The 15,121-nt window shown below is 65.3% G+C and overlaps 2 protein-coding genes across 6 annotated transcripts; one reads left to right on the top strand and one right to left on the bottom strand.

Moving 5' to 3' along the window:
* Nucleotides 1-8,590: 8,590 nt before the first annotated feature.
* LOC140659357 (tyrosine-protein phosphatase non-receptor type substrate 1-like) lies at nt 8,591-11,771 on the bottom strand. Of its 4 annotated transcripts, none has more exons than XM_072878928.1 (5): nt 11,646-11,771; nt 10,226-10,576; nt 9,897-10,007; nt 9,449-9,491; nt 8,591-9,189 (listed from the first exon to the last, which is right to left on the bottom strand). In XM_072878928.1, exons 1-5 carry the CDS (start codon nt 11,716-11,718, stop codon nt 9,072-9,074), a joined length of 696 nt encoding a protein of 231 aa, XP_072735029.1. In that variant the 5' UTR covers nt 11,719-11,771; the 3' UTR covers nt 8,591-9,071. The 4 variants fall into 4 exon arrangements, with proteins under 4 accessions (XP_072735029.1, XP_072735030.1, XP_072735027.1 ...); XM_072878929.1 differs by having other exon boundaries at nt 9,449-9,488; XM_072878926.1 differs by having other exon boundaries at nt 8,592-9,189; nt 9,897-10,098.
* LOC140659355 (tyrosine-protein phosphatase non-receptor type substrate 1-like) lies at nt 11,679-14,915 on the top strand. 2 transcript variants are annotated; one of them, XM_072878922.1, is made up of 6 exons: nt 11,679-11,816; nt 12,335-12,474; nt 12,830-13,180; nt 13,421-13,735; nt 13,870-14,214; nt 14,310-14,915. In XM_072878922.1, the coding sequence occupies exons 2-6, from the start codon at nt 12,408-12,410 to the stop codon at nt 14,411-14,413; spliced, it is 1,182 nt and encodes a 393-aa protein (XP_072735023.1). In that variant the 5' UTR covers nt 11,679-11,816; nt 12,335-12,407; the 3' UTR covers nt 14,414-14,915. The 2 variants fall into 2 exon arrangements, with proteins under 2 accessions (XP_072735023.1, XP_072735024.1); XM_072878923.1 differs by lacking the exon at nt 11,679-11,816 and having other exon boundaries at nt 11,943-12,474.
* Nucleotides 14,916-15,121: the final 206 nt, after the last annotated feature.

The following is a 15,121-nucleotide window of genomic DNA, read 5'->3' as shown; positions in this document are numbered from 1 at the left end:
GATGGCTTTTGTTTGCAGGCAGGATCCTGACCCTTGCTTTGGAGGAGGATTTGCTCGCCGGCTGCGGGTGCAGTGGGTGAGCAAAGCCTGAGCAGTCCCACACTGCAGCCTCCTGGGTCCGCACAGCGCAGGGATGGGGACCGGGGCGCGAGGCAGCTCCCACCCGGGGGCGGCTCACTGGGGAGCACAGGGCGGCCCCAATCCTGCACCCCTCGTGCCAGCGGTCGCAAAGCTCGGGGGCTGCGGTGATAACTGCGCTGGCTGAGGGGCACAGCCGGGGCTCACCCCAGCTCTTGTGGGTCCAGAGCCGCAGGCAGCAAGCGGTGCCTGCCCTGGGACCCTTCCCCACCCTGGGCTGGGCACGGAAAGGGTGCTCGGCCCCGGGAGCAGTGGTGCTGCGGAGGAGAAAGTAGCAGGGAGGGGAAGAATGGGGAGGGCAGGCAGGGGCAGCCAGGGAGCTCCGGCTGTGCAGAGGACATTTTGGAGCTGGGTGTTAACCGTTGATGGGCTCCTGGGAGCTGTTTGAGCCGAAGCCTCCATCCCCGCTCCAGAGGGGGATGCTCTGCACTGGGCTGGCCCATGGGGACGTGGTGGCAGTGCCGGTACCTGGATCCCCACGATGCACAGGCAGCCCCCCCACCCCAGCCCACGGCCCAATTTATGTACCGGGGACGAATGGGAGGCCTTGTCACGCTGACGCCAGACAAATTTACTTCGCCCTCTCGAGCCCCTGGAGCTGTGGCTCTCCCCGATGGGCCAGGTCCCTGCCAGAGCTGCTGGCGATTCCCTGCATCAGATGCAGCCCATCCTCCTCCGGCTGCCCCCTCCTCTTAACTTGGGGGCTGCCAGTGCCATGCCAGTGCCCGGGGCCAGCCGGGGACTGTGCAGGACAGCCTGGAGGCCGAGGGCTCCCAGGGTGCTGCAGGCGGTGGACGGGGTGCAGGCTGTGGGGATGCACATGGGGACAGGGGGTGCCTTTAAGCCTGCAGCCCCATGGAGCGATGCTAGAGAAGAGGTTGGTCTCCCCTTAGCAGTACCACTAGGACCGTGGAGGGGTGAGGAGCCTGGCTTAGGGAGGAGCGATATCATCTCACTTTTCTTCTGCCTTTTTTTTTTTCTGTATCCTCTCAAAGTTCTTTGTTGATTGCAAATTGTTATCATGAAAGCGCATCCAACGCTGCAATAGCAGATAATGCTCCGCGCGCTCCCAGGCACGGCCGCTGTAACTCATTGCAGGCTGGGCTGCCTGATAAAGTCCCGCGGCAGCTGCAGATGAAAATAAAAATGCTAACGCGGGGGGATTTATCATGTTAAGCTATCTCAGCCCATCACTTCCTGCTCGTCAGCTCTCGCCGGAGGCACCGGGACGGTTGCGGGACTTTGAAGCCCAGGCTTGGTGGGGGGATTTGTGCTGTTGGACCTTGGCTGGCCAGGCGCTCGCACCCCCAGAGCCGGGGAGATGCCGCAGTGGAGGGCTGAGCCAGGGCACACGGGGTGCGGGAGAGCCGGTATAACCCCACGTCACCCTTTACCGAGCGCTAGGAACGAGGGTGCCAAGAGATAACGGCGTGGCTGGCAGCGAGGGCTTTTACCGAGGTTATTCGTGAAAGTGCCGTACCTAACGTGTCGCGGTGGAAATGGCAATGGCACCCCCTGGGATGGGGATGCGGGGGGGGGGATGCACCCCCCTGAAATGCCGGACCCAGCCCTGGAGGGGGGGTGCTGCTGCCTTGACCAGCCCCCAGCACCACCAGAGCATCCCCAGCCCTGACGCCGGGCTGTCCTTGTGGCGGCTGTGCCCGCGCTGTCCCCACAGCAGCCTCGCAGCTCCGGGGCCGCGTGCTGGAGCACGGGGCTGTTTGCTTTGGCCCCGTTGAGACCGGACACGTCCATGCTGCCTGACCCAGCACTCCCAGCTCCGCAGAGCCAGGGCCATGCTGGTCCTGCTGCTGGGAGCTCGAGGAAGATGCTTCTGCAAGGGGTTCGTGTTGTTTTCTCCTTTTTTTTTTTTTTTGAAGCTGAAGGTCAACAAAAAGCATAAGGATTAATTCCGGCTCTGCAAGATCCACCCATGCTCCTGGTGACTGCATCGAGTCCCGAGGGTCTGGCCTGGCCCTGGCAAGGAGCTGCAAATCAGAGCTGTGCAATGCTGCCACCGTACCGCGGAGGTTGGCCCCAAGGCCGGCAGGGCCAGGGGCGAGAGGGCTGCCAGAGCCTCGGAGGGGGATCAGGGATTTAGAGGGTCTGTGGGATGTCTAACAGGTTTAGAAAACGTTGCCTGGGATTATCTACCAGCAGCGGTGACCAGAGACGTCTGAGCTGAGACACATTGGCACCAGCTGATGACTGCTGAGGGGGGGTTCTGCGTTCACCCAGCATTTGCATACACGTGCATGTACGCGTGTGCATGTGTGTGCATGTGTGTGCATGTGTGTGCATGTGTGTGCACACGCGTGCATGCACGTGCAGCAGTGACAGCTCTGGGACGGGGCTGTAGGCACGAACGGGGCTGGTGGCCCGGTGGTGCTGCAGGGTCTGAGCCGTGCATGGCCCCCTGCGGCTGCCAGCCCCGTGCTGGCTCCTGGGTTCCAGGAGAGAACCCAAAGAGCCATCGGCAAAGCATCTGCCCCGCGACACGCACGAGGGATGCTCCAGCCTTTGTTGCGCTGCAGCCCTTTAACAGCAGCTCCTGACCGCCAGCATTAATGATATCCACCCAATTAGCCGCTGCGAGCTCTGCCTGGCCCGAAGGATTAGCAAACGAAATCATCATCCCAAGGCGTAAGCAGTTAACACCACTAATTACTCATCGCGTGAAGCCTAACCCAAACACTAACCCGGGCGCAGGCAGCTGGCCGAGGCAGCGCCGCGGGCAGGGGGCTGCTGCTGCCCGCCCGGCCGGGGCCTCCCTCGCCTCCTGGAGATGGGAGCTGTTTACGGAGAATTTGCCAGGCTCGGGGATACGTTATTTTTACACGTTGCCATAGTTACCGATACCATTATAAAATTAAGCCTGAACCTCGCGGAAGAAATGGATCTGTCAGAAGCAATTATTTTAGCAAGCGCGTCGTTGATCCCGCCACGCTGCCCACCCCACGGCCGGCAGAAAGGGGCCAAGCCCGGCCGGGGCGATGGAGATCCCCGCCGAAGGCTCTGCAGGGGCCGCATCCTGCTAGCGGGCGCGTTGCCAGGCCGAGGCACCGGGCAGGCTGCCGGAGCGCTGGGCTCGCCTGGCCACACCGCGCTGGGAGCCACCGGCGCCGGCACAGCCCCTCTGTGCTGGCAGCACCGTTGGGCACGTCCGGGGCGAACAAAAGCCCGCTGAGAGCGCACTTTCAGCCCGCTCCGTGGCTCCCTCCTGCAGCGCCTGCTTTCCCCCTTCTCCTGCTTCTCCAAATATTTTTTCCTTTCCCTGCACTTCTCCTCAGAGGGATGCTTGTGCTGGGCTCAGGGCGCTGCCAGCGCCGGGGCCGCTGCCAAGCACAGCCAAGCTTTAAGGTCACTCTGTGCCAGGAGGAGCAGGGAGCCCCGGGGACCCTCGCAGCGTCCTGCCCTCGCTGGCTGACGGGGGTGCCCTGCCCTGCCCTCGGGGAGATCCCCAAAGGGTTTCCCCGTTCTGAGCAGCAGCCCCCAGCTCTTTTCCCCGGACGAAACCCACCAGAGCATTCCCAGGAGTGTGCATAGCTCGTGTGGATGCCGGGGGGACCAGGACCGCTCCAATGTGCCACCAACAGTTGACCCAACATGAAGAGCCCCGGGCATCCCCAGTGCAGGCAGGACAGCCCTCCTGCCCGCCCTGGGACCCTCTCTCGGTGCGGGCAAGACCAAGCGCCGCAGCTGGATCTGCCCTCCCCGTGCCAGCTCTGGAGGGCAATCGTCCCTGAGCAATGTCCCGTCGAACACCGAAAGCACAAAGTGAGTCTTTCTTAAGCACTGGATGTTCCTGTTCATCCCACGGTCCTGGAAATCCCTCTTTAATCATTGCCAGAGTCTTGGCCTCCACGACATCCTGCGGTGAAGGACCGCACGGGCCAAAGGAGTGTTGGGCGCAAAGGATTTCCTTTGAAATGTGTTTGACGCTTTCATTTTCACTGCTGACCCCCTCTGCCTGCGATAGAAGAGATGGGGAATAGCCGTAGGGCAGCCGCGATCTGCCCCACGCCCCCTCAGCTCCAGGGATTTAATGAAAATGATTCCAGGTCGGGCAGAGAGGTGCCCAGTAGGAATAGCTGCAACAGCACAACCTCCTATTAGCCACCAGAGAATCCACACGGACAAACAGCATCCTCCAAGCACCTCCACCTCGCCTCAGCTTAAAGCCCTGGACCGCAGCACAGGGCTCCCAGTTCACTTCCCCGTGGCTGCAGGGCCAGGCTGCGGCGTGGGCACGGCCGGGCAGCACCCAGGAGCCCACCTCCTCCCCGAGTGCCCCGGGGGGTCCCGCAGGGCACCCTGGTGCCATGGGGCGGCTGTCCCATAAGGCGGCTTTCACTGGGGCTGTGCTTGGGGGGCTGGAGAAACCTCTGCTGTGCTGGCGAGAGCCCTCACTACATCAGGGACCCGGGGGGAGGATGAGGCTGGCAGTCAGGCTGTGGCACCGAAACAGTTCCTATGACAACCCCAAATCCCAGACCTGTTTATCCCCTTTAATAAAGATTCACAATAACCATGAAACCGGGGAATAAGATTCAATAAGTAAGATGCGAAATAAATCGGAAGCGGTGTAAAGCATGTCACCGTTTTACTTCGGCTTCATTCCTTGCTTTCCAAGGAAAAGCCTGAGAAATGGGGAGCTGCGAAGGGGCGAGCTGGCGGGTTTGGAATTGGTGTGGGCAGGGTCCGGCCATGCAGCATCCCAGGGCTTCTCCCTCCAGTCCCCTCTCCTGGCAGAAGCGCAGCCTGGGGCAGTCAGCGGCCGCAGGTGGGACCCACGTGGCATTTCTTGGGGATATTCAAAGTGTCCCTGAGACCCACTTGCCCTTTCCGACCCCCTCAAAGCACCCGAGCTGTTCCTCCAGCTCCTCGTGCTGCTCCGCATTGGTGTCCTGGCACGGCAGCCCCATGGCATCGCCTGGTCCCCACGGCATCACAGGGTCCCCATAGCGTCGTGGGGTCCTCGTGGCATCACTGGGTGCCTGTGGCATCGGATGGTCGTGGACCTGTGGCTGTTTGTCTAATCCTGATGCGCAAAGGGACCAGCCTGTCCCTCCCTGGGGACGGGCTTGTGGCCACCACGGTCTCACAGTGGCAAGGACAGGGATGGGGACAGGGATGGGGACGGAGCAGGAGCACGAGGGCATCTTGGACAGAGACAGCCACAAACCAGGGCCTTGGCTGGAGCCGCTGCCCCATCAGTCGCTGGAAGGGACAAGCTGGAGCAATGCTGGCTCCCGGGAAACGCGATGGCCCCTGGGCACCCACCCCTGTGAGCAGCACTGCCAGTGGGGGGGGGTCTCTGCTGCTCATCGCGGGGCTGGAGCATCCTGGGGCAGGGCACGAGGCATTTATCCCCATCTCTCCCCTTCTCTCCTTGCTCAGCCCTGGCTCCAGCACAAGCTCAGCTTTGTCCCGCTTCCCCGCGAGCGCTGCCAGCCCTCTCCTGTCCCCCAGGACACCGGGGGGACGCCCACATCCCCCTGCTTCAGCCAGGCCCACGCGCTAGCTGAGACCATGCTCTTCCTCGGCATTAATGAAATCATTGCTCCCCCTCCCCTCGCTGCCGGGGCCAGCCTCATCCATCAGTCACGCTCGCCGGACTCATTGCTCTCTGTTATTCCATGTTTTCCATCGGAAGCTCGTGCTCCCTGCTGGCTCTCGGCACAGCCCGCGCCTCCCACATTGGCTCCCCGGCACGGCACGGCATGACACAGCAAGGCACGGCACGGCACGGCACGGCACGGCACGCATTGCCGCCCTGGCAGGCCCTGCCAGCCCTCTCGCCTTGGCAGCTCCAGGAGCCGTTTCCCACCTCCCGGGGCCGGGAGCGGAGCAGATGCTGGGGCAGCCCCCGAGCATCCCCTGGCTCTTCCCCAGCTCCCGCTTTCTGCCTCTCCCCAGGGCGGGGGTCCGCGCAGGCTCCCACCACGGCGCAGCCCAGCTCAGCCGCTCCGCAGCCTTTTTTCTTGGCTTTGCCATCCCACGAGGTCCCAGCACTGGGCTCCCACGCCACGCAGAGGAAAAGCCCAGCTAAACCCCCCACATCACCCAGGCACCAGGAGCTTCTCGCCGTGGCGGGGACCGCTGCCAGGCCCGTTTGCCAGGACGCGTCGCCGCGGCCTCATTCGCCCCGCTGCACCCTTGCCCCGGCACGGCACCGCGCCGGGGTGTCCGTGCACGCGGTCCGGTGCTGGGACACAGCCCAAACCCTGGCTGGAGCTGGCACGTCCCCTCCCTGGCTGGGACACCGAGCCTCTCCCCACCGCCCGTCCAGCCACCACCTCCGCTCCGCACCATGGCAAAGCCGCCTGTGCTCAGCCCGGCTGTGGGCAGGCGGAGCCCGGTGGCTACTGGCCCCAGAGTCGCCCTGCGCCCACCCCAGCCATTGCAGCTCTTGACGTGGCACAAGCACCCCACCCGCCTTTCTTGCTCGAGCACCCAGAGAGAGACTCAGCGGGACACGACACCCGGCGGCACCAGGAAACCGCTGCGGACAAGCAGTAAATCCCCGACCCCAGCGTCGCCCGGCACTGACCCCCAAGCGAGGCGTTGCCCCCAAGCAAGGCGCTGCTCCCCGAGCGAGGTGCTCCCCGGCATGCTCCTACCTTGTGTCCGTGCTCAGGCGCTTGTTTGTGCTTTCACTGCCGGCACACCCCGGGCTGGTGGCTTAAAGGATTTTCCTATAATAACCGCCAAATCCCTCCCCTGGGCAGTAAGCCGCAGACCTGGGCCCTTTCCTAGGTACAGAGCGCTCCACGGTGCTCCGCTCACTCACTGCTTTACACATGCTTGTATCAAACTACATTTCCTCCCTCCTGACCCAGCCCAGTGCTAAAAAGACCTAAATCCCTTCGAATTTCATTTCTCCTTGTCTGCGAGGTCTATCCCCGGTTTCGGTCTCACCCACATATTTTACATACCCCTGCTCGCAGTCCTGACGTGAGCTTTCTGTGAGCTTTGGCGTCCTCCCCGCGCAGAGGCTGCACAACCCTGCGTCCTGCTCAGAACAGCTGCTGCCTCGGCCGGGAAATGAGCTGCTGCCCACTGCGGCCATGCCTCCGCTCGGGACCCGGCGCTGCCGGAGGCTTCACCCCAGCACCGCCGGAGGCTTCACCCCGGCACCCCCACGCCACAGCCCCTTGCTGCTGCTGGGGCTGGTGCGGAGGGGTCCAAGGCTGGGGACGGGTGCTGGGGGCAGCGGTGACGGACCCCCGCCCTGGCAAACTCCCCGCCGCCACCGTGCCCACGGGGTGCTGAGTGCCCGGAGCTGTCCCTGAGAAAGAAATGACCCAAAACTGTCCCCAGGACACGTTCCCTGGAACAGGGGACGCTTATTCAGTCATGCAAATGAATTTCAGTAGCGGCTCCTATCCCCTCATAGCAATTCTCTCCCTGAGAAGGTCTCTGCTGGCAGACAAGGCTCCCCGAGGTACACACACGCTGCTATTTCACACTGTCTTGTTTCACTTCTCTTTTTTGATTTCACAGTAAAAAGTAGATAAAGTTGGAAACCAGCAACTGCAGCAGCTTTCAAGGTTACAGGCAGCAGCAGCAGCAGAAACAGCAGGTTCCTCTGCCTGAATAGCGTGTTTCACCCTTAGCCTGTGCCCGCAAAGGGGGATGTTTGCTTGTGGCGGCACAGGGTGCGGTGGGAGCGCCTGCCGCCACGGATAGGTGTGCGCGTGCACGTCATGCCAGGGTGCACCCGGGTGCTGCAGCGGTGCCTGGCGTGGAGCACGCGCCTCGTGGCTTTCTGCCACCGCCACGCTCTGTCCTCGGCCACCGGCCTGCCCCCAGGGGAGGTGGGCACTGAGCGCACGTGCACGGAGCGGGAGGTGTGCACGGAGCAGACGTGCACAGAGCAGATGTGCACGAAGCAGATGTGCACGGAGCAGATGTGCATGGAGCAGGGGATGAGCATAGAGCAGGGGATGAGCACAGAGCAGATGTGCACAGAGCAAATGTGCTTGGAGCAGATGTGCATGGAGCAGGGGACGAGCACAGAGCAAGTGTGCATGGAGCAGGGGACGAGCACGGAGCGGGAGGTTTGCACGGAGCAGATGTGCATGGAGCAGATGTGCATGGAGCAGGGGATGTGCACGGAGCAGGAGACTTGTGCAGCGCAGGGGATGTTCATGGAGCAGACGTGCATGGAATGGCTGGGGCTGGGGCCTTGGCCCATGAGCTGCAGCAGAGTGGCACCGAGGGCTGTTCCTGAGAGCTGCCCCGTGCGTGGTCAGAAGACGCAGGTTTGGTGGGAGCCGGGCAGCCGCCCTGCCTGGGGGAGCTGCCCGGGGCGGGGTGGGGGCCGCAGCTGCCCATGGGGCTCAGCACGAGCCCAGCAGCAGCACGGGGTGAGCTGGCACAGGGCTGGGGGGGCCATGCGTCTCCCAGGCCCCCGCGGGACCGGCACTATTGCTCTTGCTCTGAACACAGCAGGACTGGATGGCACGGCTGTTTGCTGGCTTTAATGAGGGTGGGCTTGGTGTGGTGACAACATAACACAAATTATGGACCTGCTGAGCCGGGAAAGTTCCAGTGGTGGCCCGTGCTGGTGGAGACAGGCGTGTGTGAAGTTCTCCTGGTGTAATCGGCATCAAACAGCTTGCACAAGGCAGAGGTGCTCAGCCTCATGGCCTGATCCTGTGTTCGAGATGGCTGCTGGGTCCTGGGAGAGCTGCTGTCGAGCCCCGGCATGGTGGGTCCCACTCTGAGCCTCCCCCAGCACCGCTGCTGAGACGGGAATGAATTAGGGGAGCTTTGCCAGCTCTGAGCACAGTGTGCCGAGCTTGGACCGGGGTGTGCCAGGCAAACAGATCCACTTCTTTATTGTGCCCTGCAGAAATGTCCCTCCTTCCTCCCCTGAAACGGGCTCTTGGGCCTTGCAGGCTGCGGTGCCACACATCACTTGGCAGCTATCCTGATGCTGGCGTACTCGGAGCAGGCTGCGCCAGGGCTCCTGCTGTGCCGCGGGGCCGCGGGCAGGGGCTGGAGATCGGCGTAGTGGATGTCGTTGTCCAACTTGCTGCTTTGCTGCAGAAGTGCATGCAAATGGTGAATACTCTCACAAGAAGCAATCTTGCAAAAATAACCCTAACCGCAGGTTCAAGCCGGGATGGCGGTGCCACGGCTGCACAGATGGGCCCACTCCGCGGTGCCGAGCGTGCCGGGACCGCGTGCAGGAGGCTGCTGCTCACCCATTGCCCACCCTGGCCTCAGAGCCTTGCAGAGTCCCTGTAAGCTGGGACATCGGCGCAGGATGCTCTTCCCCGTATTCACGGCTCGCTCTTACCTGGCTAGGCAGGTGTGAGGACTCTGCATCCAGGACTTCACTGCTGGGGGGGAAGGACGGCCATTAGAGCTAAAGGAAGCCAGGTCCCCTCCCCACCCCACCCAGCACAGCCCTCCTCAATTCCCATCCTGAATTTTAGCCAGGTTCTGCAGCACGTGGCCACCTGAAGCCCACGCTGAAGGCAGGACAAGGTGCTGTCTGCGCGCCTGGGCCGGGCTCAGATACCACGGTGAGGGGCTGCAGGGAGCTCCCTGGCGCTGGCCGCTCCCCACCGCGTGCTCCCGTGAAACACAGAGAGAAGAAACGCAGCGCAGGGATGCACCTGTGAGTAAAGGACCTTTTCTGGGGAAAATTACTGCTCCAGAGGGAGAGGAAACCAGGATAAGGCAGGTGGATAAGGTGGTTCGCTCTTCTCGGCGTGCAGAAGGAAAAGGTGGTGGGTACAAACCTGGGGATGCTGGGGGTCCCTGCACAGCACCGCAGAGGGATGGGCGAGAAGCTGCCCATGGCCGCCGGCCCGGCCAGGCACTGGCTGTCCGCCTCGCCTCTTTGCTTCCTCCTGTAAATGCAAAGGGCGACGAAGAAGAGGAGGAGGAGGAGGAAGCAGAGCACTACAGCTACAGCCACCATGCTGGGAACCAGGCCTGTCTCTGTGGAGATACAAGGCAAAGCGGGGAGAGGGTGGTGGGCACGGGGCAGCGCGGGACCCCGCCATGGGCAGGGCAGGGGCCGTGGGACGAGGTCCCCAGGAGCAGCGTCCCGCTGGGCTGCACTCACCGTACAGGGACACCTCCGTGCCCTTTCCATGCTGAAAGATCGTATCACCGTTCAGCGATTTTTGGAACTTGACACAGTAATAGGTGCCGGCATCCTCCACACGAACATCCCCGATGCGGATGCTGAAGTCCGTGTCGGACCCACCCACTACCCTCGTCACGCGGGGCAAGGAGCTCTTCTGCTCATAGACGGTCTCGTTCCCACTGCCCCAGCCCTTCAGCCACTTCACGGCACCAGTGGGACCATCTCCGAACGTGGTGCAGGTCAGGGTGAGCGTCTCCCCCACTTTCACCACCACCTTGTTCTGGGGCTGCCGCAGCTCGAAGGGCAGATCCATCTGGGCACCCACACCTGGGCACAGCGACAGGAGGGCAGGGGCTGAGCGATGGAGCGAGGCAAGGGCTCGCTCCCCTCACCCCGAGCGGCACGGGCAGAGCAGCCCCGGCTTGCTCCAAGTTTGCAGCTGGCACAGCTGAGAAATACCCCTGGATACGGCAGAGACAAACCGCAGGCACTGGGAGCGGCACAAGCCAGGTTCAAAATGAACAAGGAGCAAATTTGCATCCCCTGTCGTGTTGTTAACAGGAGGCACCGTGGGTGCTCAGAGTCCGGAGAGGTACAGAGGGAGCCAAGGGGAATTCCTGGCAGGAAAAACTCCCGAGTGCTGTTAAACATTAACACCCGGCTCTGTACAAGACAAGCCAGGATTACTGGGCCTCTGCGAGGAAGCGGGGTTCACAGCCCCGGGGCTGGGCGCAGCTGGCCAGGAGCCGGCTCTGAGCAGGGATGTGCAGCCCCAGAGCCGAGCGCAGCCCCTAAAGCCCTCCTGCCCAAAGCCCCCCGCTACCTTCGGCACTGGCTCGGCAGGGCTCGGTGCTGCACCCCCCGGGGCTCGGGGCTGAACACCCCCGGGGCTCGGCTCTGCACCCCCCGGGGCTCGGGGCTGAACACCCCGGGGCTCGGGGCTGAACACCCCGGGGCTCGGCTCTGCACCCCCCGGGGCTCGGGGCTGAACACCCCCGGGGCTCGGCTCTGCACCCCCCGGGGCTCGGGGCTGAACACCCCGGGGCTCGGCTCTGCACCCCCCGGGGCTCGGGGCTGAACACCCCGGGGCTCGGCTCTGCACCCCCCGGGGCTCGGGGCTGAACACCCCGGGGCTCGGCGCTGAACACCCCGGGGCTCGGGGCTGCACCCTCCGCCCTTCTTTCCCCCGGCATTCCCGCGCTACCCAAAAAGGTGGTCGGAGGAGGAAAGCCCCCCCCGGCCGGTGTTTATCTTTGCCGGCCTTAGCGATCTGCTGCGGCGGCCGGGCCGGGCCTCTCCCCCCGCCCCGTCCGGCCCGGGCAGCAGCAGCCAGCGGGGCAGGGAAGCGGGGAGCGGGCGGGGGGGGGCCGCCGCCGCCGCCCCGCTCCGGACTCACCCGAGAGCCGCAGCGGGAGGAGGCCGAGCTGCCCGAGCAGGAGCTGAGCCGCCGCAGCGGCTCGCCAAGCCATGGGCACTGCCCGGAGTCCGGGCTCCGGCTCCGGGAGAAGGAAAAGGAGAAGCTGCACAGGAAACGGCGGCGAGCGGGCGCGGGCTGTTAACGCTTTTGGTGCTGCCCCGGGGCGGGCGGGGGGCAGCGGCGGAGCCGGCCGGGAGCTCCCTCCGCCGGGCTTCACCCCCGGAGGGCATCAGCATCCGAGGGCCAAGCGCCTCCGGGCGCGGCCCGAGCCCGAGGGGCTGCGCTGGGCACGGGGCGGGAGAGCGGCTCGGCCGCCCCGGCTCGGCGAGCCGGCCGGAGAGCTGGGCGCGGGTGGGCCCGGGCGAAGCCCTGGGTGAGCCCTGCGCCATGGGCCCGTCGGAGATGGGTGTCCCCCCGACGGCCCGGGGGGCCGAGCCGCGGGCTGGTGATGCGTGGGGGGAACGTGCCGGATCGGGGCCCCTCTCGCTGGCTGCCCGGTGGCGGTGGCCGTGGCGCACATCCGCGAGGAGAGCGGGACTGACATCGCCGGCGAGGACCAGCCTCGTGACGTGAGATGGCATGAACCTCAGGGGAACCGGCTGGGACTTGTGCAAGGGGTCCGTGGAGGAACTTCGCCGGCAGTGAGCCTCTTCCTTCCCCTTTCCCAGGAGAGAGCCCAGCACCCCGCTGAGCCGAGCCAAGCCGAGCCGAGCCGTCGGGGAGCGAGAAGTGGGAATCACCATGGCTCCGGCAACGCAGGTGCAGCCTCTCGCCTGCCTGATGCTGCTCCTGCTCCGGAGAGCCCCGGGTGAGTGGGGGCCCCACACAGCCCCAGCACCTGTCCCATGGCACGCTCACCCCGCCGTCGGCGGGGCAATCCTTCCCTGTGCCCGCGGGTACCTGGGGCTCTTCTCTCGCTGCCTCCCTTCCAGCTTGCTTTTATCCCCAGCCAAAGAGTTTGGTTTACCCCAGCACCTCCCAGGGGCCCTGGGCCCTCCCCATCCTGCAGTCCTCAGCAGTGCCGGCTGCCCCGGGGGGCAAGGGATGGGGACATCTCTCTGTCCCCTGCTCTGGGCTGGGGGCCAGGGGTCTGGCAATGCCCCGTGTTGCGCCCCAGCTCTGGAGCCCCTCATCAGCCCCTGCCCTCCTGTTGCTGTGCCCAGGTGTGGGTGCCCAGATGGGTCTGCCCTTCGAGCTGCGGCAGCCCCAGAACAAGGTGGTGGTGAAAGTGGGGGAGACACTCAACCTGACCTGCACCACGTCCGGAGATGGTCCCCCTGGTGCCACGAAGTGGCTGAAGGGCTGGGGCAGTGGGAACGAGACCGTCTATGAGCAGAAGGGCTCCTTGCCCCGTGTGACGAGGGTAGTGCCTGAGTCTGGCACAGACTTCAGCATCCGCATCGGGGACGTTCGCGTCGAGGATGCCGGCACCTATTACTGCGTCAAGTTCCACAAAACGCTGAGTGGTGATGTGGTCTTTCGGCATGGAAAGGGCACGGAGGTGTTGGTGCACGGTGAGTGGGGCTCCCAGAGCAGCTCCTGGTGGGACCCAGCCCTGCTGGGTGCAGCCCCGGCACAGCCCGGCCCATCCTAGCCCGGTGGGCTCTGCTCGGGGTGAGCGGGCACAGGGAAGGGGCTTGGGGGCCGGTCCCAGGACGCATCTGTGCCCCTGCGGGAGACCCCGCTCCCTGCAGCCCCGGGGCCGGGTGCGGGTGGCAGAGCCCAGTCTGATGGCCCCATGCTTCTCCCCACAGCCAAACCCACCGCCCCGGTCGTGTCCGGGCCCGACCGCAGAGCGGGGCCGAGGCAATCGGTGTCTTTCACCTGCACGGCTGGAGGGTTCTACCCCAAAGATATCAGCGTGAAATGGCTCAAGAACAATGACGAGATCTCAGCTCTGCAGCCCCAGATCACCCCTGGGCGGATGAATTCCTTCTACAACATGGCCAGCACCGTGACGTTGCCGCTGCAGGAGGACGACGTCCGCTCGCAGCTCATCTGCGAGGTGCAGCACGCCACGCTGCCGGCCCCGATGAGGGGGAAGTACCAGCTCAGCGAAGCCCTGCGAGGTGAGGGCTGCGTGGGGACCGGCGCTCGGGGTGTCCAGCTCCCGTGGGGCTGGGGGTCCTGGGGCAGGGACAGGGCACCCCGCGGGCAGCAGAGCTGGGGGACGCTGGCCACCAGGCACTGCTTCTCTTCCCAGTCTCCCCCAGAGTCCGTGTGGACCTGCCAAGCCCCGTTGAGGTGAACAAGACCGTGAACTTCACCTGCCACGTGGAGGGGTTTTACCCGGAAGACGTGGCCGTCACCTGGCTGGAGAACAGGAGGGAGATGAAGGTGGAGAACACCTCCCAGCTGGTGAAGACCCCCCGGGGCTTGTTCGAGCTGAGGAGCCTGGTGGAGGTCAAAGCGACGGAGGAGAAGAACGGGTCCATGTTCACCTGCCGGGTGGTGCACGATGCCCAGGATCCCGTCAACAAGATGGCCACCCTGTGGATCGCTGCCCCAGCCAGGGAGGGACTGGGCGACCGGTCCCTGTCAGATAACGGTGCGTGAGAGCTGCTGGGTCCCCGTGGTGGCGGGGGGCTGCGGGATGCCTGTCCTCGAGTCCCAGCCACTCACGTCCCCTTGTCCCCACTGCAGGTCCGAACCTCCTGTCCAGCCCTGGCTTGTGGCTTGGCATCCTGCTGGAGAAGGGGCTCCTCGGTGGCCTCCTCATCTTCCTCTTCAAGCGCGGGAGGGCTTGAGGAGGGAAACGCCGGGGCCGCCGCCCGGTCCTGCTCCGTGTCGGCCCCCGGTTCCTCGGGTCGCGGCGCCGGGAGCGGGTCCCGGGGCTCGGCCCCCGCCAGCTTTGTCGTGCGTACCTGGAAATAAAGGGGCCGGGATGCACAGGCTGCCCTGGGCTGCTCCGCGCCGCCGGTCCCGGCCGCCCGGCCCTGCCCGCAGCCCGTACACCCACCCTCGCCCGGGGCGCAGACCCCCGCTGCGGCCCCCGGCCCCGCCGCGCCCCCGGCCGCGCTCCCGCTGCGCCGGTGCGGGCGCGGCTCCGGGCACGCACGGCCCCGCCAGCGGCGGGAGCGGGACGGGTCCCGCGCCGGGGGGGGCCGGCGGAGCCGGGGGGAACCGGGCAGCCCCTGGCCGCGTCCCCGGGAGCGGCCGCGCCGCAAGCCCGCCGCGGGACTCGGGGGGAGCGCGTCCCGGGGCTCGGGGCTGCGCGTCCCGGGGATCGGCCCTGCACTCCCCGGGATTCGGCTCTGCACCCCCCGGGGATCGGGGCTGCACCCCCGGGGATTCGGGTCTGCCCCCCCCGGGGATCGGGGCTGCACCCCCGGGGATTCGGCCCTGCACCCCCCGGGACCGGCCCTGCACCCCCCGGGGATTCGGACCTGCACCCCCCGGGGATCGGGGCTACAGCCCCGGGGATCGGCCCTGCAGCCCCCGGGATCGGCTCTGCA

This window comes from Ciconia boyciana, chromosome 14 (genome assembly GCF_034638445.1).
Source record: "Ciconia boyciana chromosome 14, ASM3463844v1, whole genome shotgun sequence".
Taxonomy (NCBI): domain Eukaryota; kingdom Metazoa; phylum Chordata; class Aves; order Ciconiiformes; family Ciconiidae; genus Ciconia; species Ciconia boyciana.
The sequence above is the reverse complement of the archived record's forward strand: the minus strand, read 5'-3'. Positions and strand labels throughout refer to the sequence as shown.

Bases quoted from the DNA above. Each gene is read 5' to 3' on its own strand.
- LOC140659357 (XM_072878926.1), bottom strand. From the start codon at position 11,718: ATGGCTTGGCGAGCCGCTGCGGCGGCTCAGCTCCTGCTCGGGCAGCTC. The intron at 10,577-11,645 runs GTGAGTCCGGAG...CGCTGTGCCCAG, and splicing joins CCTCCCGCTGCGGCTCTCGG to GTGTGGGTGCCCAGATGGAT. The intron at 9,190-9,448 runs GTAAGAGCGAGC...GCACTTCTGCAG, and splicing joins CCTCACACCTGCCTAGCCAG to CAAAGCAGCAAGTTGGACAA.
- LOC140659355 (XM_072878922.1), top strand. From the start codon at position 12,408: ATGGCTCCGGCAACGCAGGTGCAGCCTCTCGCCTGCCTGATGCTGCTC. The intron at 13,181-13,420 runs GTGAGTGGGGCT...TTCTCCCCACAG, and splicing joins CACGGAGGTGTTGGTGCACG to CCAAACCCACCGCCCCGGTC. The intron at 13,736-13,869 runs GTGAGGGCTGCG...TTCTCTTCCCAG, and splicing joins GCTCAGCGAAGCCCTGCGAG to TCTCCCCCAGAGTCCGTGTG.